Genomic DNA, 25,056 nt, shown 5'->3' with positions numbered 1-25,056 from the left:
ATGAAAAAATGATCTTCGATGCTCTCAAGCTGAACAGTGATATAATTCGTACAGCTGGATTACCCAAAGCGAAGTCTCACACAGAAAAGAAGGAGCATAGGCGATCGTGGAGAATGTTTGTTCCACCCAACTTTTCGGATTACACGAATAAAAGTGAATGCTCCTTTAATGAAACTGCTGATATGTCAGATAAATCAGGCAAATGCAAATGGGGTACAAATTCTCTTACCTCGGAAGAGGATGATTCTGGTTTATGCAGCCCTCCAACAGAAAGGGAAGAAAAACAGGATACACTGTTAGCAGGGGAGCAAACTCAAATACAAAGTTTATCTTCTGCAGAAGATATCCGTGCAGTAGATCAGTTCAGACCGTATTTCCCAGCAATTTGCAGAGAGCAGCAAACCCCACTGCTTGCAAGCAGTAGTGTCCCTGTCAAAGAAAGCTGCAGACTAGCTTTGTGTGACATTTTACCCTCTGGAAAAGTAAAACAAAGCAATGCACAGACATGTGAGAGTGATCAGGAAGAGATGAGAGGGAAATACTCTCACCTACAAGGTTTCAAAGAGAAAACTCTGTCACATGAAGATCCTCTTCAAGGCGATAGAAGAAATATTTCCTTCAACAAAAATGAAGTGGAAAATGCATATGAAGTTCATGAAAAAATTAAAACACAAGTCACAACAGTAGAGGAGGATTATGTGGATGGTGAATCCCCCCGTGTAAATGTTTATTATGCGAATGTTGCTGTCAATACTAGTGATTTGGATTTAGGAAAATATGAGATTTTATCTGATACAGAGGAATCTAGTATAGCATGTACAGGCACAAATGAAATGGCATTTTCTGTTCAGCTTGAATTAGATAGTACTGTAAACTGTCCAGAAGCTTTCCCAGGGAAAAGTAAAGGCAGTATCTGGACTACTGGCATCCAAGAAACTTTGGATACAGTCTGCAATGGCCTATTGTCTAACAAGGTAATTTAAAATAACTAAATCCATAGATAATGCAGTCTTAAAGATACTTGTTTAAGGCTTTCTTTAAGTTTTGTTTTGTTGTAGAAATGTAATTTTTTTAATTCAGCAGATGCAGTAACCAGTATCATTTGCATAGTACACATGGGATGTCCAAAATAGGCGAGATGGTCAGTATAGAAAATGAATTGGGCAGATTCTGAGAGGAATGATTACTTCCAGCTGTGTGGGACAGGGTTATTTATTGCCCAGCTGGTGCCTGTTACTCCTGATGTGGAGTGCCTCATCCTCTGTACACTCGTGTTGGTGCTCCGTATTGGTACAGAGCATGGTGCTGTTCAAGGGTAACTACAGCCCATGTGCTCAGCCCAAGCAGCCTTACTCATCCAGGTATAAGCAACAGTATCAGATGGTTGTGGTTTCCAAAGCAGGCAGATTAAAGGCTCACTGCCTCTTCTGAAAGCTGCCTTTTGCGTTTGCGTGCCAGAAAGCAGATCTGACGTTACGGTAGTATTTTACAAGCACAGGATCTTGCAGCGCTTTGTGAGTGGTGGATGAGGTAAGAGAGTAAGAAGTGAAGCTTTGTAATAAGGAAAGGGTGTTTGTCGGGTCTGTAATTTTTTTCTTCCCACTCTGGTTGAAATCTGAGATACTTCAAGCTTTGTTGCTAAGTTGTTCTGGTAAACTTTGGCCTCAGCAATAATTGTAATTTATTTTAAGCTTCTCTCTGCAAAGAATGCGTGCATTTTTAAAGGGCAGATTATGGAGATCAGTCCTCTCTGTGGTAGGATGTTGCTCTCAAAAGATGAGGCTTTATGGCACATAAAAGAAGAATTTGTTATTGATTCTGTATGGAAATATTATTCTGCCTCCTCCTTACCCTCCAGTCAAGAAAAACACAAGCATTTTCTTTTTTCTGGGAGCAGCCAGCTGATTGCACTCTCTCAGTTTTCATGCAACCACAGTCTTACAGTTTTCAGGTTTTTTTCGTCTGTAGAGCTGCTTAATTTATTTTGCCCCTCGTGTTTGGTGGAGTTGCTCTAGCTTCTAGATTGACTTGTCAAGCTGGTGGAAGCGTGCTCAGCCACCTGAGGTCTGCTGCTTTAAAAGCAATCACTTGCCACACTGTGTTTGGTGCAAAAGAGGAGAGTCACTGGTATGTTCAAAGTGATCCCTGCTTTTGAGGACGCTGAAAAAGGTTGCTTTGAATGCACTAAGTGTACACCAAAACTGTTACTGAATGCTGCTATAGAAATAGAAGGATTTAGGGTCAAAAGTTGAGCATTCTTTAGCATTGTTTATTCATTGGTTATTTTTCACTGGCCTGTGTAATTAATTCAGGGGCTTCAGGCCATTTTCTGATCTCATTGACACTGGTGTCAGTGCAGCCTAATGCAGCTGAATACAGATGGAGATTTACATTGCTGTTGCTAATGGTAATAAGGCTCTGAAAAAGCTTAAATACCCAAAAGAGTGAAATAAAGCAAACAGCAAACAGCTTAAACTGCTGTTTGGGTATGGTCAAAGCCCTGGAAATTTGCAAGAATATCCCTCTGAATGAAAACCCATTCTCCTGGGCATCCACAGGGATACTGTTTCAGCAGCATCTGTAGTGCCTCCTCCTCACTTGTTACCATTATATTCTCCTAAAAACTACCTTAAAATAGCTCTTGCTTCACTGCTTCTTTAACTTAAAACTTTTGCTTTTGTCCTAATTTGGAAAAAAATGCCTAATTGACACTCTTGGTGTGTGTTTTTTTATTTACTTGAGGACGACTTGACAAATCTTCTCTGGCAATTTTTGGTAGATTTTGTAGATAGATAATTAAACAGATGAGTTTCTCTGGTCTTGAATTTTTCTAAAAGTTCTTTCTTTTTTTCTTTTTTTTCTCCCCCCCCAAATTTTCCCTCTTTCTCTCTCTCTTCCTTTTCTTCCTGTCTGAAACTATTCACAGAAGTGTACGTAATTTTCTGTCTATGGTGTATTTGATTTACTCTGTTTAGATTGAGTCTATTCTGTTTAGATTTATTAATTTTTTTTAGGAAGATGCTTATGAGGAATGGTTTCCTTTCTTCTGGACACACAATTTTCAGCATCTTTTTGTTGCATACTGTGATGTAAAACACCAGATGCATTTTATGTCAGAAGATACAGTGTTTCATGTGTGTCTTGGATTTCAACTGCAGGTATTCCAGAAAGAAGAAATTGAACCCTTGCAAGTAAAACAACAGGAGGTAAATTGGTTGGGTCAAGGCCTTATTCAGAGTGCTGCTAAGAGTACCAACACAGAAAACCTTGAACATGACCTTGAAGATGTCAACACCCGATGGAAGACTCTTAATAAGAAGGTTATTATTTTGTATACTATTTTGCTTGTGTTCTGCTTTTTGATTATTTGCTTGCTGACGTCTTTCAAAATGCAGGAAATGAAATACTCACTAAGAATATGAATTATATTACTTCACACAATCACTTTGTTGGTAATTCTGAGGATAAGATTTATATCGCTGGTAGCCAGAAGTATTACTATCATTTATAACGTTTTGTCAAACTTTCTGTAGGTCTACCCTGGATTATTATTCAGGAAAGGCTCCTCTAGGACTTTGTGTTCCTTCCTGCTTAAGCAGAGTAGGGAAGTTTGATAACCCAATCGAAGAGGTTGGAGTCATGACACATTCATGAGAAAGGTAGCCACGTCATTTGTAGCCAGCCACTTTCAAGTAGTTCTTCTTCAGTCTTTGCTCACACATTTTTTTGCTCTGTTGTATTCGTTCATGTACACTGTTGTACCTGCACAGTGCACAGAGCAGTGATACAGCCTAGTTTTGTGTGACTAGTGCCACATTTCCTTTATAGCACCTTACAGATTGTATTGCTTGAGACATCAGAAGGTACCACTGCTTTGGAAAACCAGCTGTAGATGTTTTTCTGCTTTTGAAGAGTCCTGCTTCAGCAGTAGCTGCTGTTGGGAAATGGAAAGCGTGGGAAGTAGAAACAGTGCTTATTTTCCTTTGCTCTGTTTTTCTGAAGGAGTGATGCAGCAGAACCACAGATACCTGTGGTTCACCTATTTGCCACCTTCTTTCCTATTTCTTCTTCCCTTTGAAGGGATTATTGCCCCTTATTAAGAGTTGCTACTTTGGGTTCCTGGCATGGCCTTTCTATAAGGAAAATAAAGACCATCTGAAACACAAACATCCTGTCAGTACACTTCTTAATACCCTAGCTGTATAAAACAGGAGTATCTCATGTAAGGAACTACTAGAGCAGTGTGATTTACTGGGAGTCAACCTCCTCTTTTCATCGAATGTCTGCAGCACCAAGAGATTAATGCTAAATTATGCCATAGCGCTGTTATGAACAGCTATGAAAATGAGAGTATTTGTTAGTGATATTGCCAGATGTTCTACAGAGTTTGGCTACTTATTTCACAGAAATAAAAAGAAAAGGTGAGTACAGTCCATCCTCTACTTTTTTTTCAGGTTGCCCAGCGTGCTGCACAATTGCAGGAAGCCCTTCTTCACTGTGGGAGATTTCAGGATGCCCTTGAATCTCTGCTTAGCTGGCTCATTGATACAGAAGACCTTGTGGCTAATCAGAAACCACCATCTGCTGAGTTCAAAGTTGTGAAGGCCCAAATACAAGAACAGAAAGTAAGTGAAATGTGTTCAGAATATCTCTCCTTCTACTGGATCAGTGAGAATAAATTCCCAGTCTTTGTCAAAGCATAAGATCTGTTTAAGTGTATTATATTACCTGAAGTGTGCTGAGGTGTTTAAAGCAGCCATCTGTTCAATACTCGGGAATCTGTCCAGGGTTGGGAGAAGTGCTCATTGTCTGGGACATAAGACAAAGAGTGACACTGTGCAGTCTGAGCTCTGGTTAGAATTATTAACACTATCTGGAAAGGATTGTTAAAGGTCTATTGGAAAAAGAGAAAGCATAAAATCCAGTGTTTGGCTATTTGGAAAGTAGGAAATAAAAACTAGTACATTTTCATTGTAATAATGCCAAGGTAATATTGCAGACTATGGACTTAAATACTTGGCTTTTGATCCTGATTGTGATCTGATTGTTGTTGGTAATTAGTTGGAATGGTGTTGGGAAATGGTCTGTGCTAATAATGTAGAAGCGTTATCAGTGTTGTCAACTTTTCAAATTTTCATAATGGATGTAGAAAAAAGAGCAATAATGTAGTTTATGAAATGTACAGTCCATGCAGTTGGACTGTGTGGCCCACTGCCACACAGATTTAATATAAAGTTATGGTCAGTGCAGGTTCTCATGTTGGGACATCTGCAGAGACAAAATGTTAATGTTAACAAAGGCAACTAGAGAATGGAGGAAGGGAGGATTTTAGACAGAGGTGTGTTTTATTCTTTACGGAGAAGTTAATTTACTGGACTAGATCAGTGAATTCAATTGTATCTCAAGTGATGAGTCAATTATACAGTAGTTTTTCTATCTATTTTCTTATGTCTGTATATATCAGATATATGTGTTTCCGAATCTAGAATGGCATGCAGCTTTCTCAAAAATGTTACTATAAAATACATCAGATACTTTAAATAGTTTGTTTCCCTCAATGGTATTAAATAGCATTTCTTCCTCTATATGATCACTCTTTGGGCTGTCACACACCTTTACTCCATAGAAACCAAGGAGGTTGTTTGGGCTTGTTGAAACTCTGCTGTTTATAGCAAAACAATTGAGAAACTAAAATGGGCATGTATTGTGAGGAGGGGGGAGTCAGTTGGTGTGTGATATGTCTGTCTCTTTTTGATTAGCATTACTCACACTTTCATCACAATATAGGCATTGCTTTTTCTTTTTTTTTGCTTTAACAGGTTTTCAAGGAGTCTAGCTCCTTCTGTTTTTACGCTTGTGTTATTACAGTGTTTCTTAATAATCTGGTACCTGGTTGCTTTCTCTGTAGCTTCTCCAGAGGTTGCTGGATGACCGCAAGCCTACTGTTGAGGTAATAAAGCGTGAAGGGGAGAAAATTGCAGAGTCAGCAGAACCTGCTGATAGAGTGAAAATCTTGAAACAGTTGAGTTTCCTGGATAGTCGATGGGATGCATTGCTCAGTAAAGCTGAAACAAGGTATTTGAAATTCTTTCATAGATTTGAAAAATGTAGGCATAGCATGTGATAGATTATTAGAAGCAGCATGTGGAACTCTGTAGTATGAAATCTCATAAGTACTATCATTCTTGCTATTACATTACGTTATTGTGTCTTGATGTTGATACAATAGGTCCTCTGAAGGAAAAGCAGAGAGAAGTAACTTGGACAGACCAAAAGTTTTTAAAAATGTTTTGCCTAAGATGCTACAATCTGCTAGGATTAACTGCATATGTATCTTCTGAATATTTTATCTCTGTTAGTTTGTTAGAATGCAACTTTCTTGACACAGGAACCTGTTTTGCATAGAATCAAGTACAAATTTTACACTTAAATAATGATGATGTTCCCTTGGAACTTCAAAATCCTTACATGCTGCTACAAAGAGGGGGCACTCAACTCTTCTTCCCTTTTTTCTCTTTGTTGTCATCCATATAATTAGTTTCTACAATTTAAGAGAACCTCATACTGTCAACTGCTGATATACTTATGCAAGGTGCTGAGCTGAACTCCCTTAGTTCTCAAGAAGAAAAAGAACCATCAAAGTATGTAGATATATTCTAGCAACATGGGAAACATTGTCTCTTAAAGACATTGCAGTCCAATTTAAGTTCCAATTAAAAAACCAAAAACCTGAAAAACGTATACACACACTTAGATTTGAGTTGTTGTCAACATATAAAATACCTGGAAAGTTATGAACTCTAAAGTGTCTTTGAGGAAATCCATGTTGAAAGGGTTGCTGAACATGTTTTCTGGGTGGAGATTTGAAAAAGGGACAGCCTTGTTCAAAGTAGAGAGAAGAGTGTGCATAAGAGGTGGCTTGAAAAAGGCATATAATTGAGAACAAGAAAGGACTTGGAAATTTGAAGAAAAGGAATTTAAATGACCAATGAAGCTTAACAGTGAAGAACAAATGGATGTGTTGAGATTTGGGTGCTTAGAGTAGCATTGAACTCACCTCTGTCTCCTACTCCTTCTGGTAGCCTCTCTTTAGTTCCTGTACTCTGAGCCTCTTTTGTTACCTCATAGTAATAATATTATTTAATTAGTAGAGTCAACCACTAATAGACCATTATTTCCTTCTTTCTTTTTTTTTTTTTTAATTTATTGAAGGAATCTGACTCACTGGCTGGGGTAAATGTTAATGTCATGTTTAATTTAATATTATTCTTGTAGTCTGGTGGTATTTAATTAAAAATCAAATTGCAACTTTTTCCAAGCCATCTATTAGCTGCAAGCTTGTCCCCATTTTTCTTTGGCCAATCTCTAGAAATGAAAAGGAGATTTGGGAATGATTTTGAAAACTATGTAGAGTACTTCACTGTGTGTTCTGTGGCTAAGTGTGTCAAGTCTACCTTGTTTATAAGCCTTGGGAAGCACATATAAACATAGCTTTTATCTGGAATGAGATCCCCCTTTAAAAGACAATATTGTGATGTTTTTCACGTAGAGCCAATCTCTCTTAAAAGTCTGCTTGAATGAAATTTGTTCAGCAGTGATTGTAGAGAAGACTCTTCCTGTAATCAAGAGTCTTCTCTGAAATGTAGTAATCTAAATCAGAAATGGTTTAGGTACTGCTTTTTATTTTGGAGGTCAAGTCCGTGTGCTTTATTAACATTGTCTCACTGTCTTCATTCAGAGCTTTTATCTAGAACAAGGGATGCAAAAGTAGAGCCAAATAGTTCTGTTCACATCATTGAACAAATGTTTAAAGATATTTTACAAGGCTGAGGAAGCATGACGATATGTTCTGGTTCAGTAAAGCCTTGCCTAACTTTAAAACATGTATAATAGTCAAGTGAATGTAACTTTATGCTTAAAGACAGCTAGAGACTTGAGAACTGTCCTAATTGGTATAAACCAATGTTTTGCTGAATTGAGTGCTAGGTTATTTTTAGCAAAAAGTATGAATAAAGTGATATTTATTTGCAAAACTTGCATATTAGCTAAAAGAGTTTTGACCAGCTTCAGAGGTGGGGTTTTTTTAATTTTATTTGATTTTTAATTTACCCTGGTTTTCATTGAGTATCATGGATGTATTTCTATTTCATTGGGTGACTGGTTCCTACAGTAAGACAGATTTTTTTTTTTTTTTTTCCAAAGGATCCAAGGGCTGCTTTTTTTTTTTTAACAATTTCACACTTACTTCATCACAAAAAATAACCTTTCTCTTGGCATGTTGGTAGGAACCGTCAGTTGGAAGGCATCTCGGTGGTAGCGCAGCAGTTCCATGAAGCTCTGGAGCCGCTGGTGGAGTGGCTGACCACCACAGAGAAGAGGCTTGCAAATGCAGAACCCATTGGAACACAGGCCTCCAAATTGCAGCAGCAAATTTCTCAGCATAAAGTAAGATATGAACCACATGCTTGTGTCATTCTTTTTAGACACTTCTGTAAAGTACAACACAACTGGCAAAGCTGTTGCGGTGTACCTGTGTTTTACCATACTGATTTTTTTTTTCTGTAATTTGAGTTTTATATATTTACGTTGGCAATATGTCCTTTTTCATTCACTTTTTATTGAGTTCCACTTACATTTCTTTTATGTTTTTCTGATTTTCTTTTCCATTATTCCTATTTAAAAAAATATAGGCCCTAGAAGATGATGTCCTAGCTCACAATAAGTGTTTACATCAGGCCATTAGCACTGGTCAGTCTCTAAAGACTATGAGCTCCAGGGAAGATAAAGATATGGTACAGGAAAAGCTAGATTCTTCTCAGGCCCGATACATTGAGATTCAAGAGAAGAGCAACAGCAGGTCTGAACTTCTCCAGCAAGCTTACAGCAATGCTCAGATTTTTGGGGAGGATGAAGTTGAATTGATGAACTGGCTGAATGAAATCCATGATAAACTGAGCAAATTGTCAGTCCAAGACTGCAACACAGAATTGCTTGAGAAACAGCACTCTGAACTACTGGTATTTTGATTTCTGTTCATTTATTATTTAATTCATTTTTTAATTTGATTTATATTTCCATACTTCATTTACTTTTTATTAATATATTTTGTTTAAAATGGCAATATGCTTATTCCAAAGAAAAATAATATTTGTTATGACTGTGCTAACACAAATGGCCTTTTCTCTTAGGATCTTCAGGAAGAAATTCTTCTTAGAAAACAAAATGTTGATTTGGCTATACAAAATGGCTTAGAGCTTCTCAAGCAAACAACAGGTGAGAGCTTATATAAAACTATGACTCAACAGGCTTTTTTTCTTATACATGTAATGCTTATGAGAAAATTAAAGTGGAAATTGTAAATATTTGTCCGTATTTGCTGGTTAAAGCAGTCATAGTTGTTTATTTTAATAAACATTTGAGGTCAAGGTAGGTTATGTTTTTGGGCCCCTTTTACTATTAATGTAAGTGAGCAAAAGTCCTTTTTTGCCTGTAGAGAATTTGGCCCTTGAATCCTTTATTATTTTTAGTGGAAAATTATTTTAGTGAACCTGCATTCCATTCATAATAGCAAATTATGGACGTTACTCATAATGGAGGGCTGCTTGGCAGTGGATGCAGTCAATTCCCTGCAGGCATCCACAGATGAATGTGATACTAGACAACCTTTTATTGCAAGAGGAAAGCTTTGTCCATTGGAGCTAATACTGTGGGAAAAGTTGCATTCCAGTTGTGTACAACATGTCTGTTCTGTAGATCAATTCTGTCTGGATTTTCCAGTACTTCTAAAGACCTTGAGCTCTTTAAGACACACATATGGTTAGGGGGTATCCTTTTCTCTTCCAGATGTCTATGTTATGCATAGTCCATAATGAAATCTGAATATATGCTAATAAATTTCAGTATGTTGTTTTTATTTTAGCCTTTTGAGTTGTTTCAAATGGATAGTAATGGGGATGTACAGTGATGTCAAATGTTGCTGTAATTGAGAATTTAGTATTTTGTTGGGTTTTTAATTTTTCCTTCACATTTCCAATAATCTTTTATAAACTTTTTTTTTGGCCTTTATAAGAATTATTGTGATTTTAAGGGTGGGGTTTTTTGAAGAACATTTGTGTTAAATATTGGATCTAAGTCCTTACTTTCTAATAGTTCAGTACAGTAGAAAAAAGATGGAAGGATAGATCGCAAGGTGAGGTAAACTTCGTAGCTCTGTACACTTTAGTGATGGTAGGTTAATTTGCAACAGTTGAAGATTGACTCATCTTGTTTGGGTTATTTTATAAATATGGAGATTTTTGTAATAGATGGGGTTTGGGATTTGGGGTTTTTTTTGCTTTTAAATATTTGTATCACAGGTTAATTATATCCCTCTGATGTTTTAGGTGATGAAGTTGTAATAATTCAAGATAAACTGGAAGGCATTAAAGCAAGATACAAAGACATTACAAAATTGAGTTCTGATGTATCCAAGACCTTAGAGCAGGCTCTGCAGCTTGCAGGTCAACTGCACTCAACTCATGAGGAACTCTGCAAATGGCTTGATGAAGTGGAGGTGGAGTTACTGTCATATGAAACTCAGATACCAAAGGGTGAAGAATTAAGCCAAGTACAAGAAAGACAAAAAGTAGGTTTTAGAACCTGTGAAGTATTTATTGCTGTATAATTCTGCTAGGTTTTGTGTTAACTTAATGTTTGGCATGAGGTTGTTCTGTGAATAACTAATTTTGGCATCAGATCGTTTGACTAAATGTAACAGTAGTTAAGAATCAAACTCAATTTCCAGAGTCATCTGTTATAATCACTTATGAAATTGAGCTGAGGTTTATTTTTAGCACAAGAGAAGCACAACATTTCCTTTTTATTCAAGCAGCTACCTAATCCTGGGAAAACTCTTAAGTTGTCAAACAAAGTTATTTTGGTTCTGTAGTTGTGACATGGATAAAATCCTGTAAAGCATAAAAAGTCAGCATTTAAAATAGATACTACTAATCTTGTTTAACAACATTTATTTCAAAAGTATAATATAAACTGGATGGCATGGACAATGTTGATGGGGGAGAAACTAAAAAAAAAAAATCTTTTCATATATTTATATTGTATATATTTATATATATCTAAAAAGAAATAAAACAGTGGTGGGGGTTTCTCTACAGGTAGAAACTCATTCCTGAAGCATTGTGTGATGGTTTGATTGGAATTTAATCCAGTCATTGCTCACTTAAGAAATCACTTGAATCTTATTTTGCTTTATTGCATGCCAGATTTCACTCGCTGATGATTTGGTTCCTTATGGCGTTACTGGTTGCAAAGAATATCCATTAGTTTTATTTTCTTTGGTTGCTTCACTAAGTACTAACAAGTCTCGCAAAATTACATAGCATTTCAGACTGTCACAGTGACTGGAGAAATATATTTACTGTATATTCTGTAGAAAATTCTCTTCAAGAATCACCTGCTTTCCTGTCAGACAGCTTACAGTATGAAAAAGCTAATACATCTGAGCTGAAAATGTGTGGTAATTTATCCCTTTTGTTTGTGTGGAAAACATCCCATTTCTCAATTCATGAAGTAGTTGAAGGAATAAAAAAAACACATGCAAGCTGTGTGTGTTCAGTTTGTATGGTGGCATGTTTACTTTAAATGGCCTTTTTCAGGAGCTGAAAAAAGAAGCAAAGAACAACAAAGGCTTACTGGACACTCTGAATGAAGTTGGCAGTGCCTTCCTGGAGCTGGTGCCGTGGAGGGCCAGAGAGGGGCTTGACAAGATGATAACGGAGGACAACGAACGTTACAGATTAGTGAGTGACACGATCTCTCGGAAAGTGGATGAGATTGATGCTGCCATTCTGAGATCTCAGCAGGTACTGAAAACTGTTCTTTGGACACTAAGAGTCTCTGGCCATGTGTACCTGACCAAAAGATGTCCTTTAATGATGTTGCCAAAAGTTTGGTGTGCTTGGGCAGCAAAAGGCCTGTTTGAATGAAATGGGACTCCACTGTTAAGATATGAATGTCAGAACTCCTCTAATCTGCAGACTGTTCTAGTTTTCTGCCTTTTTGTTGTTATAAACGTTGGTTTTGTAGCTCAAATTGCTATAACCATCCTGTGGCTCCTTAAGTAGGAGTTTGCTTAAGTAAGAACTGAATGGCCCATGTCTTTTGTAGATCATGTGTATTAAGTAAAATATGGTCCAGATGCCCCGCTGATGCAACACTGAAATCACTAGGGTTGCCACACCTTCTGGCATCAGCTGATTGTCTAGCTCCTCTGTACTTTGCACGATTAAAAGCTGGATGATCAGCTGTAGTGGATTTAAATAACAATTGCTTTTATTCATATCCACAATGCTTTTCTTCTTGGGGCTCAAAAATTCAGTTATTTAATATGTGGAGGTTTCTGTACATGCACAGAGGTGTATATATATGGGTACACTTTGAGAACTGGCGCTCTAATTTTGTCACTAAATAGTCCCATATTTAAGCTTGCTTATAAATGTATCATGGAAACACAATTTTTTCCTGTATCTGCCTACAGTTCAGGCATAAAAATATTGGTGGAGATTTCTGTTTCTGCTAATAGTTCCCATAAACAGGAACAGGACAAGTAGGAAGCATGTGTGGTATTTTCAATGTTTGCTGAAAGCTGACTAAGAGAAGGCTGGTAATAACTCAGATTTCCATGTAGCTGATGTTAAAAATAACTTCATGTTTCTTTTTAAGGGGCTTGCTATGAATATTAGCTTGTCTTATTAACCAAATCCTCAAAAGTGAAGGACCTTTTTTTTTTTCAGTTAGTGATAAGGTGAGACAGGAGAGTATATGTTGGCTCTCCTTCAGCTTTCCTGAATTTCATGAGTATGTTGCATCCCCTAGCACAAGTTCAGCAAATTCAGGTCCAGGCATGAAAAGTCCAGAGCTGCTGCTCCACTGGGTGATGTTGTGAGGGCATACTGCACCCTAGTCCACCGAACCTCCACTTCAGCCCAACTCACATCACCACAATATACTGCTATACACTATATCCTATGATAAATATCAAGTGACTTAGCATGCTTCCAGTGAAGGATAAGCTGCTTTCCACTTAGCTTGGAGAAAGACCATGCAAAATAAAAAAATATTTTTGGAGAAGCTAGTGCTCTGTAAGCTCACTCTGTGGCAGCTTCTGCAAGTGCCTGTACTATTAAAAAGTTTTTGCGGAGGACAAAGCCACTAAGAACATGAGGGTTTAATGGGAGTAGTGTGGGGTTCATGCTAGATGTTACTGGGCCAAGGTGAGAAATGCAGTCAGCTATATGAATGGGTAAACATATTGTTTCATGCTGTGAATGCAAGCTGAAAGCTTAATAGAATAATGCAGTGTCCTGTTTTTTAACTACCTGGGCAAAATGCTCCCAGATGGATAGAATTATCCTAGAGATAAATTTAGCTACATGTTTTAATCTTCATTTCTCAATACTGAAGGCATTGGTCAGTGTCTTACCGTAGTGAAGGAGTGCTACATAGAAACAGGTCACATTCTACTTTTGGCTTACTTGTTCTTCCCTCTAAAGCAGCCATAGAGAGTGCTTTAGAAAGCATTCACGGAGCAAGTGACAGTGTCATCATATGCAGAAGTCAATCATTCCTGGTTAGAAGAAAATTACCACAATTAACTATGCTTCGTTAAACTGGGTGAGGATGAAACAGATGATTTTATACTGACTCAAGTGAAGTTCAGGGCTCATAAATAACTGTCATGCATAATGGGAAGAAAACACTTCAGATTTTGGATGCAGAGAATAACAATTTTGTGCTTTTTATTCCTTAATGTTATATTTGAACATCACAAATTGGAAATCCTATTCCCTTAGCAAATGGAGTTCAGAGTCTTGCCCTTCCCCGATGCTGTGTACCCTAGAAGTTTCACTGCCATGCCTTGATTTTATATCCATTAAATACTTACTCAATATTACTTACTTACCCATGGATATTTGGTATCAGGAGGTTACACTGCAGTTAATTTGTACATCTAATACATTTGAAATTGCCTTCTTCATTTCCTTCATTTGGATCATAAATAGATGGGATTCTGAAGAGCTTGGTTGTGAACTGAAGTTTCTAAAGCTAGAATTTAACTACCACTGGTGCATGTGTTTTGTGCTAATGTTTACAGTACTGATTGTTTCAGAACATACCTTTCTATTAGGAAGTAACAATATTTAGGACAAAATTTACTTTCTGTTACTTTAAATGAAAAATGACATAGTGAAAAAGAATGTTTGTACTCTCTTTCATGTAACAAATAGATTATAAAGGCTGAAAAAGATTGACTCATAAAGAACAAAATCTCAGAACTGCTTCTTTTGTTTTTGTGTGACTCATGATTAACCACTAAGACAAAACTGATGTAGTGGCTAAAGTGAACTCCAGCTATGTTGCAGGAGAAGGGCTGTTATGGTCAACAGCCACAAAGGCACAGACCAGCAGTAGCTGATCAACAGCACATATATATATATAAGAACAACACAAGTACCAGGTTCTGACATAAAGTGACCTGGTAGACTTTCACAATAACTCAGAGCTGTATTAATGTCCAGCTAATTGCAGTGGGGGTCAGAGTTAAAAATAAATAAGTGAATGAGTTCTTAGTAGTTTCTACAATGACTGTTTTGTGCATCTGATCATCCCATGTAATATTTCTCTATGGCTTAAACTCAAAGCTACCCCTGTTGAGTACTGAAACGTGTGCATGCTAAGATACACGCTTATAAACTTGAGCTGAAGAGACAGTGTGATTTTTTTTTTTTTAAATTTGGTCTTACTTTTCAGAAGAATTAGATCCTCATGTACTACTTCTCAGGATCTCATGCTCTTCTTTGCAAATTAATAAGAAACAGATCCTTTAAGTCTTCTCATTATTCTAGCACTTTGAGGTAATTTCTGAAATGATTGTGTTGACTAATGGTAGTCAAAAGTTAATCTTTTAGGAAAAGAACTGGCTGCACTCAAATGCCTCAAAGAATTTTCACATTTAATTTAAGGTCTAGTTTTGGATGAAATCCTGTCTTCTCTGAATTCAGTGAGGTTTTTCCACTGACTTCATTGAATTGTGATTGTTTTGACTTTATCATTTAATAATAAAGCAGCTCTTAAGATTAAAAGGCTAACATCAAACATCTATTTCTTAGGATGATTGCAACACTGGCAGTAACAAACATAGAGATGGAAAAGACACTTGGAAATAGAATAAAATGAAAATAAACAGTCTAGTTAAAATTCTGAAATGATAACCCTTTTTGTTTTCTTATGTGTGTTTAGAGAGCTGTAGGCTTTGGAAAAATGTATTTGCTTCTGTTGCTTTGTCACACTTATGAATTAAGCTGCTTGTATTACAATCCCTCAGAACCATTTTGGGCTTTGTATTTCATTGAAATAAAAACCTCATATGGAAAGTGAGCCGCTATCCTTCTAACAATTCAAAAGCATGCTTTTTAATCTTCTTTAAAATTTTTGAAATAGTCATTCTAATTTCATGTCTATAGAACCGCTGAACTAATTCATGTCTCCCTCATTTAGTTTGATCAAGCAGCTGATGCTGAATTTGCCTGGATTGCAGAAACAGAAAAGAAACTGATGTCTCTGGGTGATATTAGGCTTGAGCAAGACCAGACCACGGCTCAGCTACAAGTTCAAAAGGTAAAAGAAATGCATTTCCAACTGTCATGTTAATTATTGGCCAGCACACTCTCCATCTAGAAAATGTACTGGCATGATTTAATTTTCAGTCCATCATAATGCACTTCAAAACCAGTTTTTGCACCATGTACTCTTTTTTTTTTTTTTTTTTTTTTCCTTCCCCCTGACCCATTTTTATTGTGTTTCAAGGCTTTTACCATGGAGATTCTGAGGCACAAAGATACTATAGATGAACTTGTTAAATCTGGGGATAAGATTATGAATACATGCACTGAAGAAGAGAAGAAGACCATGAAGGTAAAGTTCCTTAAATTGCAGTTACAGTGGTAGATACTCAGACAATATATAAGTAGAAAGGATTCCTGTAGTGGTTTTCTTGAAATACTAATTGAAAAGCATTAATTACAGCCACTTCTAGTCTGAGGATTGTAATACTAGAAGAAATGCTGTTGTGTATCACTCTCCTTCGTTCAGGATGTTCAAAGAGCAAACACGGTATACCTGCTTCATTGCATGACACTAATTTGGAGCCCCATTTATTATCTTCATACATGGCAGATGGTATTTCAGCTGCTGGACGATTGAGTGAATAGGTGTGAGTCATCTGGGGTGGTGTGTGTGGAATCTGACTCTTTATCTTCTCTAGTTCTCTTGGGTCAGTGATGCTCTGGGCATGTGTATTTCTGCTGAATTCAATGGCTGTGCACCTCAGTGTGAACCTTTATTTTAATTTCTGCTGATTTCAGTGTAAATCTTAATTGCCAAGATTATTCCATCCTGTTGACTTAACACAGCCCATTAAAGGCATTCTTATGCCTTTGTTTATTACATACACACAGAGCCTGATGTTGGGGCAGTACATATGTACAGATTTTTTTCATTTTGGCATTTAAGAATGGGTTGGTTGTGGGGTTGGGTTTTTTTTGCTGAATTTCGGTGAGGCTGGATATGTTGTGTAAATTTAGTCCCTCCACTGACCACCCTCCTTGAACAACAATACTTCACTAATTGTGCTCTGCTGCAGGATCTCTGAATAAATCTGATTTGCTCTTAAGTGAATTTAAAATACATGAGATGTCCTGTCTATGAAACTGTAGTCATAAAAGGGAGAGCAGTTTTATGTGAGTCTCTATTAAATATTTGTATTTGTCAAAAATAGTGTGTGTCTGTGTGTTAGTCTATGTTTTGTCCTTTGGATAGCATCTCTATGCTTAATTTACATGCAAGACATAACAAATGGAAGGATAGCTTGTTCTGCCAAAAAAGATTCTTTATTTCACATTCAATGGCTTGCTTATACGTCTAGTTTTTCCAAGGCTAGCATTTATGTACATTGTCACATATAATATTTCATAAAAATGATAGCATGGGCAGTGTTCCACAGGAAAAATGTATAGCTGGTTGATACTTTCTTTTGTTATCAATGTCCAAATACAGTAGATTTGTAAACCTTGTAGTTCTATCATATTATTAATGGTAACACATCCTCATTAATTAACATGTACTAACCTGGAAAATTATGTTTTGTGGTTTGTGTTGCAAGTTTGTAAGCTACAAGCACAATGGTATAACCCTATTCTCTTGCCAGATGTAAAAAAAAAAAAAAACAACCCAGATTCTTATGTATTGTTCATGATGCTTTGATTCAGAAATGCTGTGGAAAACTTAGTTTCTGCCAAGTGTCACTGAAGATAAGCGTTTTCAGTAAGAAAGTGGGGCTAAGATTTGCAGTCAAATAATTTGCAGCTTGACTGGAAGCCTACGAAGATAGTGGTATTTGTAAATATCAATATCATTAAATATGTTTTAATTACTTTGAAAATACTCTGCCAAGTTCCCATCTCCCACAATATTGATTCTGTCCACCTAAAACGCTGATACTTTCGAAACAGTATCAAAACCAAATTTGTTTCACTGTGGTTTGGTGCTATAATTATCAAAGATTGTTTAGAAATGAAGGTAATAGACATGTGGAAAAACATACATTGCTATATTTTGTTAATATTATTTTACAGAAAAAAATGGAAAGCCTCTTACAGAAATATGATGCAGTCTGTCAAATGAACTCTGAGAGAAACCTCCAGCTGGAACGGGCTCAGTCCCTGGTTAACCAGTTTTGGGAGACTTATGAAGAGCTTTGGCCATGGTTAACTGAAACAGAAATGATCATCTCTCAACTTCCTGCGCCAGCCCTTGAATATGAAACTTTAAAGCAACAACAAGAAGAGCATAGGGTAAGCATTTTGCCAGTTTTGAAAAACAAAGTGTCAAAAGCCAAGTAGTGTTCTGTTTAGAACTGTGGCGTGCACTGCTTAATGCTGAAAACCCAGTTATACTTCTGTTGAAAAAGAGAATTATTTAAAATAATAATACAAAATGAATAGATTTTTCAATCCTGCCTCTACTGTTTCCCAAACTGTGCATGCAAACAAGATTCTCTGGGGAAGGGAGCAAACAGTCTATAAGCATAAAAGAGGGCTAAAGGGGGAAAAAATTGCCACTGTAGTGAGAAAACTGAGCAGATAAGAAGTGTATTTAAAAGTTCACAGTAATTGTCAGTATTAGAACAAACCAAACCCATAAACAGAAAGAATAGACATGACATGTTGTAGCAGGAAACAAAAGAGGGTAAAACATGACTATCCAAACAACTGGAGTACCTGCTGTCAGCATGCTGAAAGTGAAATACTGCCGTTGTGTACAGTCTGTGTACAAATATGCACATATGTTGATCTTAATGTACATGTAAAAAAATTTGGCTTTTGGTTTATTGGTATCATTGGAACTAAACTTAAACCAGGAAGACGGACAATTAGAGGGCCAAGAATTGATTGCTTGGGTTCCAGCCAATCCCATAATCATTTCTCATGTCAAGTATGTTTGTTATATAATACCTAAAAGAAATAATTCTTTATCATAACATCGCAAAACAGAGACAACAGTGTTGTAGACTGGCCACCATATGGGCTTTCTTACATGGAGGAATCACCAACTGGGATAAAAATTAGTATGTTTCGTATATGGCTACTAGTATCACATGGAATCAGATATATTCCACCCAGGTTAAAAACCTGTGTCTTTTGGCACATGCAAAGCCCATATGGCTACTGGAGATACCTGTCTCTCCCTGCTGAGAATAGTGTAACTAGTTTTTTTTTTTTTTATGTAGCTGCCTCAGTTCAGTGGCTCAAGTTAGATAGGATGAACCCCGGCTTCAAAGTCTTGTTTGCTCTGAGACCAGTTAATGAAGATGTGCCACTCTTATGTGCTGGTAAACACTGGGTTCACTCATTTGTCTTTCTATTATGTCCACAATGAACAAACATGCTCTCTAAAGTCTAGCTATGTAACATGAGCTTTACAAACTATTTTGATTAGTCACCGTGAACCAAATGATGCTTGCTTTACTTACAGGGTTGTTCCCCATCTACTTTAATCATTCTGCTTGTATGAGAGGCCCTTCAGATGAGCTTCTATTTTTGCATTTTCCCTGGGCTATGCCATTAGCTGAGATTTGTTTGTTAAGTAGAAGATTAATGTCAGGCAATTCTAACATGTAATCTGATCTGAAATACTTGTTTACTGGAATTGTTTACCCAATAGTAGATCACGGAGAAGAACATTTATTGTTCTAGTTTTTTAAAAAAAAGAGTTCTGAATGTGAATTGAAAACAGTTTTCTATATTCACTTACTTTTCTGTTCTGATGTATTTACTGATGACTATCTTTGTTCCAAGTCATGGAATTCATAGAGTTGATTCTGTGAGTAACATGCAGTCCGTTTGGTTTGAACTGAGCTGTGGGCAGAGCACTAGCATTAGGTTTGGACCCAGAAATGTGCACTTTTGTGGCGTTGTGTCAAATCATCTATTCCTGCACAAAAATAAAACACACAAAAATATTTTCTAAAAACTTTCAAACTGTTCTTAGTTTCACCTTTTCTCTGCTAATTGACATTGGTTTTCTTGTTGAAAGATATACAAGTAGAGCTTCATTCTCAATAAGTAGCTAGAGTCAGGGGGTTTTTTATTTTCATTGCTGTTTTGTCATTAGGGGACTGTGGAGAATCATAGTCACTGTCTTTTCAATCTTCTCAACCTCTCCTTTTCTGGGGAGGAGCAAGTAAGCAAGCCAGTATCAGGATTTCTTTTTAAGGGAAGGACCTTAGTTGAAGAGAAGAGGATTTATTTACACTGAGACTGATATGGGCCCTTTTCTGTGCCTTCATTAATTTAAACAAACTCTGAGCTGGGAGGAACAGAGCATGTGCCACCAATGTTCCTGCACAGGGGCTATAGCATAGAAACACATGGAGTTCACAGCATGGAGAGGGACAGTGCCTCACAAGACAGTGCGATTTTTCTGAAAATGGAGGACTTTTTTGTTTTGACTTCAGGGGTGGATGATGAGAGGGAGTAGACAGCTGAGATCAAATTTAATTTACTTATTAATTACTTGTTAAACTTTGTGTCAGTTAAGTAATAGCACTGTTGTGAAGACAGAGGGGTCTTGTGGCCAGAGGGGAGACTGCTAAACTAGGTTGATAGGTCTTTACTGACCAGTCTTCCTTGTCCTTTTGTCCTTTCCACTGATTTCTTTGAGCCTTCCTTGTGCTAGTTTCCTCTTCTTAAATCAAGGATAATTTGAATTAATATGCTTGCAGTGCCAGTACCTCTTTCTGTGATGTTCTTCAATGGAAGGCTTTGCAGCTATTATTTTAATGTATTATATATTATTTATACTAATATATATTATATATTAACATGTAACAGGTATTAACATGAAAATTACATATGTGGTGTTTCACACATGTCTGGAATATTGTTGCCATTTCTGTCATTATAGGGACTAAATATGATGGAGGGTGTATGCATAGTTAGCATCTTATTTTTTGCCCATAATCATATGTCCTACAAGAGTATTGCATAGACCTTTCCAGCACGTCTCTAATTGTGATGTTTCATGCCTGGATAGCTCTGTGTTGGAATGGGAGCCATCAGTGGCAGAGCAGTCACTAACTTTATTTGATATTATTTGTGCTTTATATTAGGACAAATGGTATTTGTTTGGAATTTCTTGCCAGCTGGATATGTTAGAAGTGTGGACAGCTGTAATGTTGTGGTGCAAGCATAAGAAACTGATAAGTTGTTTCGTTTGTTATAGCAACTGCGTGAGCTGATCGCTGAGCACAAGCCTCATATAGATAAGATGAACAAAACCGGGCCTCAGTTGCTGGAGCTGAGCCCAGGAGAAGGTTTTTCTATCCAAGAGAAATATGTAGCAGCTGACACCCTTTACAGTAAAATTAAGGAAGATGTTAAAAAGCGAGCACTGGCACTGGATGAAGCCATTTCTCAGTGTACCCAGGTATCAATTTAAGTTTAAAGTATAATTGGATTCATTCAAATGGAAAGATGCACAGACATTGTCATCTTACATGTATAAATCAAGACTTATCTGCTGTTTTATCTGATTTTTCAACCTAATGACCTGTGAATGTTCATATCACTGCTTATGGTATTGATTTTTCTATTTCTTGAGGGGTTATAATTTTATATATTGATCAGTATTATGACAGCTGCAGTTGAAAAATATTATTGCTTCTTAATTTTAAGTAAAAAAATGGGACATTTGGTTAAAAATGTGGGATTTTATTTTCATTTTATTCCTTTTACTCTTAGTGATCTCTTACTAGCTGATGGTTTGTTTGTATATGGATGTCACTGTTGATCAGTTAACTTGAGTATAGTTATATCTCAAACTTGGCAGCTTTAGTTACAGTCTACCAGTGAAACTAGAGAGTAGTTTGGCAGTGGTAATAGCATTTGGTCTTCGTTGCATACCCAGAAGAACTTAACGTAACACATGCTTGAGCTGTTATGTAAGAGAATTGAGACCAAAGTTAGACCTCACAAAATGTCATCATAAGCATAAAATTCAGATCTAAGTCCATAAAAGCTGCATATCTTAGGTTCATCAACCAATGCAATGAACCTTGATAGAGTTTTGTTAGATATCCCATTCTAGAGATTTCTAAATCTTGGATTAATTGTCATGAAACCCAAACTGAAATTCTTTCACTCAACCCCAAATTCAGAAAAGAACTCGGTAAAACTGTGTATGAACCCAAACAAATACCTGAATAAAAATACTTTGTTCTATACTGCTGTTTTTATAGGAAATTCCCTTTTTTCTCTGTTCGCTGGAAATTAAGTGCTATATTCTGCTCAGGTCTAAAATACTAAATAAAGAAATATACCTTAAAGTTCGCATTAAGTCTACATTCTAAATAATTTTTGTCATAGGTCATTGTACTTAATGTCATATTCCTAGCCCCTGCAATACTGAGTTTAAGAAGCTAAGGAAAAAGTGACATCAGATATCATCCTGTTTTTGAACTGGTTATAGACATTATATTATCTTTAAGTCATTCTAAACACCTTCCTTATTCACGCCTCTGAAAGATGCCTGATTATTTAGATTCAGTGTTTATCGTAAATGCTCAGTCCTCCCCCTGTTTGTAGCTGCACATTTGAAAATCAAGATATTCACTTAGCATTCGAGTCCCTGCTTTGTATGTGATAGACATTAACATGTTGTACTGGCTAAGTACAGAAAGCAAGAATAAAAATGCATTCTTCGTTAACAGCTAGAATATAATCAGACGTTGAAAATACTTAATTATTCATGCAATGCTTTAAGGTTCATTTTATGTACATAAATGTATATGCAGGTGACAAAGCTAAAGATTGTAACGCCCAGAATGCAATTTTATATAATTTTCCTTTTTTATTAAGATATGTAAATACATATTATCAGGGCTCTGTACTATGATGGCTATGTCAATGTTTGTCTAGACAGTCCTGGAAGAATAATTATTTAACTCTTCAGGTTTTAAATTATACTAAATTGCAGTATTTATCAAAGATGGGACATAACCTATGGAGCCAGAATGAGAGGTTCTAACGACTTGCATTTGCTTCCTTTTAAGTTCTAAAACATCTTGTCTCATTCACTGAAGTACGAGTACAAGGAGGCCCACTGAATGCACTGACAGTTTTAAAATGTAATCTATGTCCTAAAATTAGACTTGAACGCTGCCAATTTAATTTCAGTTTTTATCACTTTTGTAAGGTTTTGTTGCTACAATCACTTTTCAGAAGTCTTGAACGTGGGAGGGCTACTTATCTTTCATAACACATTTTGCTGGCTTGTGTGATATTCACACTTCTAACAAAAACACTGAGTCTATAACATTAGTCACAGAGTCTGATTTGAAGTGAGATGTATGGTGGGAAAAAGTAATTACATTTGTATTGCCTATATTCCTTTGAATAGAAAGGATGTAGCTATTTGTTCACATAAGGTAATCTTGTTTTGCTGTGCTCTTTCTAGCACCTTTCCTAGGTGTAGTCAAGGGTGTTTTCTTGTAGATTCTGAAGACTCATTAAATGCACCCACAATTTACTAATTTCTGTAATTTGAAATGAATATAGTGGTGAGAGATTTGTAGGAATCTCTGTGGATCCAAAAGCATATAGTAAGGGCTAACTTGAAAGGATGAACCATGTTAGCAGCTGTAATTGAGTTTCTGGGCAGCTACCTGGGCTCAGTCAAACGTGGGTGAACATAATACACACTGTTGTGTGCTTTCAGTTGCAGAAAGTAACATACCTTTACTGCACTGACAAGCATCCCTTGGGCACTAACAAATGTCTTTTTGAATAACCTTACATATCAAGTCTTAATCGTTGGTTATATGCCAGTATGTTGGTCCTGATATGAAAATGTATGTATTTAATATTAAGGTAAATATCTTTCTAAAACTATGAAACCAGAAAGCCATGATTCTCCAAAATAAGGTACAAACTACTGTATGAATTATACAGGACTAAATGCAAGTAGAATCTGCCATATGTACAGTACCTTCAGATAGAGTGTCTCAGGACTGAACCCAGACTTCATAGTAAAATTCTTAAATATGAGAAGAAATACGATTTTGCAAGGCCATTGTTGTAATTTAGATATTAAGAGGGGAAGAACCACAAAGGGGGACATTGCAGTTTACGTATATATATATATGTTAGATAGAGATGTTTAATTTTAAAGAACCTTTTTCCAAGAGAATTTCAGGTGCCATTTTTCAGTTGTTTTTTTTCTAATTTCTCTGCCACTTCTTTCTGTCTTCTACCACCCTCCCAGTTTCATGACAAGATAGATCCAACTCTTGAGAGTCTGAAACGCATAGTTGAACGTCTGAGGCAGCCACCTTCAATCTCAGCAGAGGTTGAGAAGATTAAAGAGCAAATCAGTGAAAATAAGAATGTGTCAGTGGATCTGGAAAAACTTCAGCCGGTGTATGAGACGCTGAAACAGAGAGGGGAGGAAATGATTGCTCGCTCAGAAGGCGCTGATAAGGATATATCTGCTAAAGGTAGTAGACTGAGGAAGGTTTCATGTAGTGGAAATGCAGTAAGCTGCAGCATATAAAAATCTTCATTTCTGATGACCACTGATCTGGGGATTGTGTTCTTGTGGAGAAGCTGCTAAAGATTTCTAAAAGCAAAGCATTCGTTTAAAATAAGTCATTGTGGATATGACCTTTGTTTTATTCTTAAAGGCCATGTTGGTTGTTTCTACTTAACATTATAAGGAGTCCTGTAAAGAAACAATTTTAGAGTCTAAATTTTAAAATGTACGCATATGTTTCTGCTGTAGAACTGTAGAGAGATTTATGGCCAAGAATTGTTTGCCAAGGTAGTAATCTAGTTCCTTTGTTGTTTAGCTGTTCAAGATAAACTAGACCAAATGGTCCTCATATGGGAAGACATCCAGACCTTGACTGAGGAAAGGGAGGCCAAATTATTAGATGTGATGGAACTAGCTGAAAAGTTTTGGTGTGATCACATGGCTCTTGTAGCTACTATTAAAGATACTCAGGACTTCATTCGAGAACTGGAGGGACCTGGAGTTGACCCATCTGTAGTCAAGCAACAGCAAGAAGCTGCTGAGGTCAGTAGAAAGTACTTTGTTGACTTGAAGTATTTTATTTACGGTATGCAGAGAAAAGTCAGAATTACTGTGAAATACCACAGGAGAGTTAATTCTTTTTTTAGAGACCAAGAGGGATAATTGTATAGAAATTTGCTATAATGATATCTCGAGAGTCTATGGTAAATAGCATGTATCAGTGCTTAATTGCAATGAGCATGCAACATGTGCCTCTCATTATATTTACATATCAGTTTATAAACATGTATATAATAAGCATGTCACTGAGACTTTTAAGTTATACATGCTTTAGATTCCCTGAGTAGTACATAACATCTAAATGAAAGGTGTACAGATGTATTATGCTCTAAGCCTGTAATTATTTATGCT

General features: G+C 36.6%; 1 protein-coding gene across 8 annotated transcripts in view; it reads left to right on the top strand.

The window, feature by feature from the left end:
* The window catches only part of DST (dystonin), a 316,365-nt gene that overhangs the window by 245,078 nt on the left and 46,231 nt on the right, over positions 1-25,056 (top strand). For 7 of the 8 annotated variants that reach the window (XM_074861756.1, XM_074861754.1, XM_074861758.1 and 4 more), the window contains 14 exons: positions 3,159-3,320; positions 4,455-4,625; positions 5,909-6,075; positions 8,286-8,445; positions 8,691-9,017; positions 9,189-9,273; positions 10,383-10,624; positions 11,655-11,861; positions 15,556-15,675; positions 15,865-15,972; positions 17,691-17,909; positions 20,839-21,042; positions 23,878-24,109; positions 24,461-24,687. In XM_074861756.1, the coding sequence (XP_074717857.1) occupies positions 3,159-3,320; positions 4,455-4,625; positions 5,909-6,075; positions 8,286-8,445; positions 8,691-9,017; positions 9,189-9,273; positions 10,383-10,624; positions 11,655-11,861; positions 15,556-15,675; positions 15,865-15,972; positions 17,691-17,909; positions 20,839-21,042; positions 23,878-24,109; positions 24,461-24,687 (2,631 nt within the window). The remainder of the gene's footprint in view (positions 1-3,158; positions 3,321-4,454; positions 4,626-5,908; positions 6,076-8,285; positions 8,446-8,690; positions 9,018-9,188; positions 9,274-10,382; positions 10,625-11,654; positions 11,862-15,555; positions 15,676-15,864; positions 15,973-17,690; positions 17,910-20,838; positions 21,043-23,877; positions 24,110-24,460; positions 24,688-25,056) is intronic. The other variant, XM_074861762.1, reaches the window with a different exon arrangement.

The sequence above is a fragment of the Strix uralensis genome, chromosome 3, assembly GCF_047716275.1.
Source record: "Strix uralensis isolate ZFMK-TIS-50842 chromosome 3, bStrUra1, whole genome shotgun sequence".
Taxonomy (NCBI): domain Eukaryota; kingdom Metazoa; phylum Chordata; class Aves; order Strigiformes; family Strigidae; genus Strix; species Strix uralensis.
Note: the sequence above shows the minus strand (reverse complement) of the source record. Positions and strands in the feature narration are given on the sequence as shown.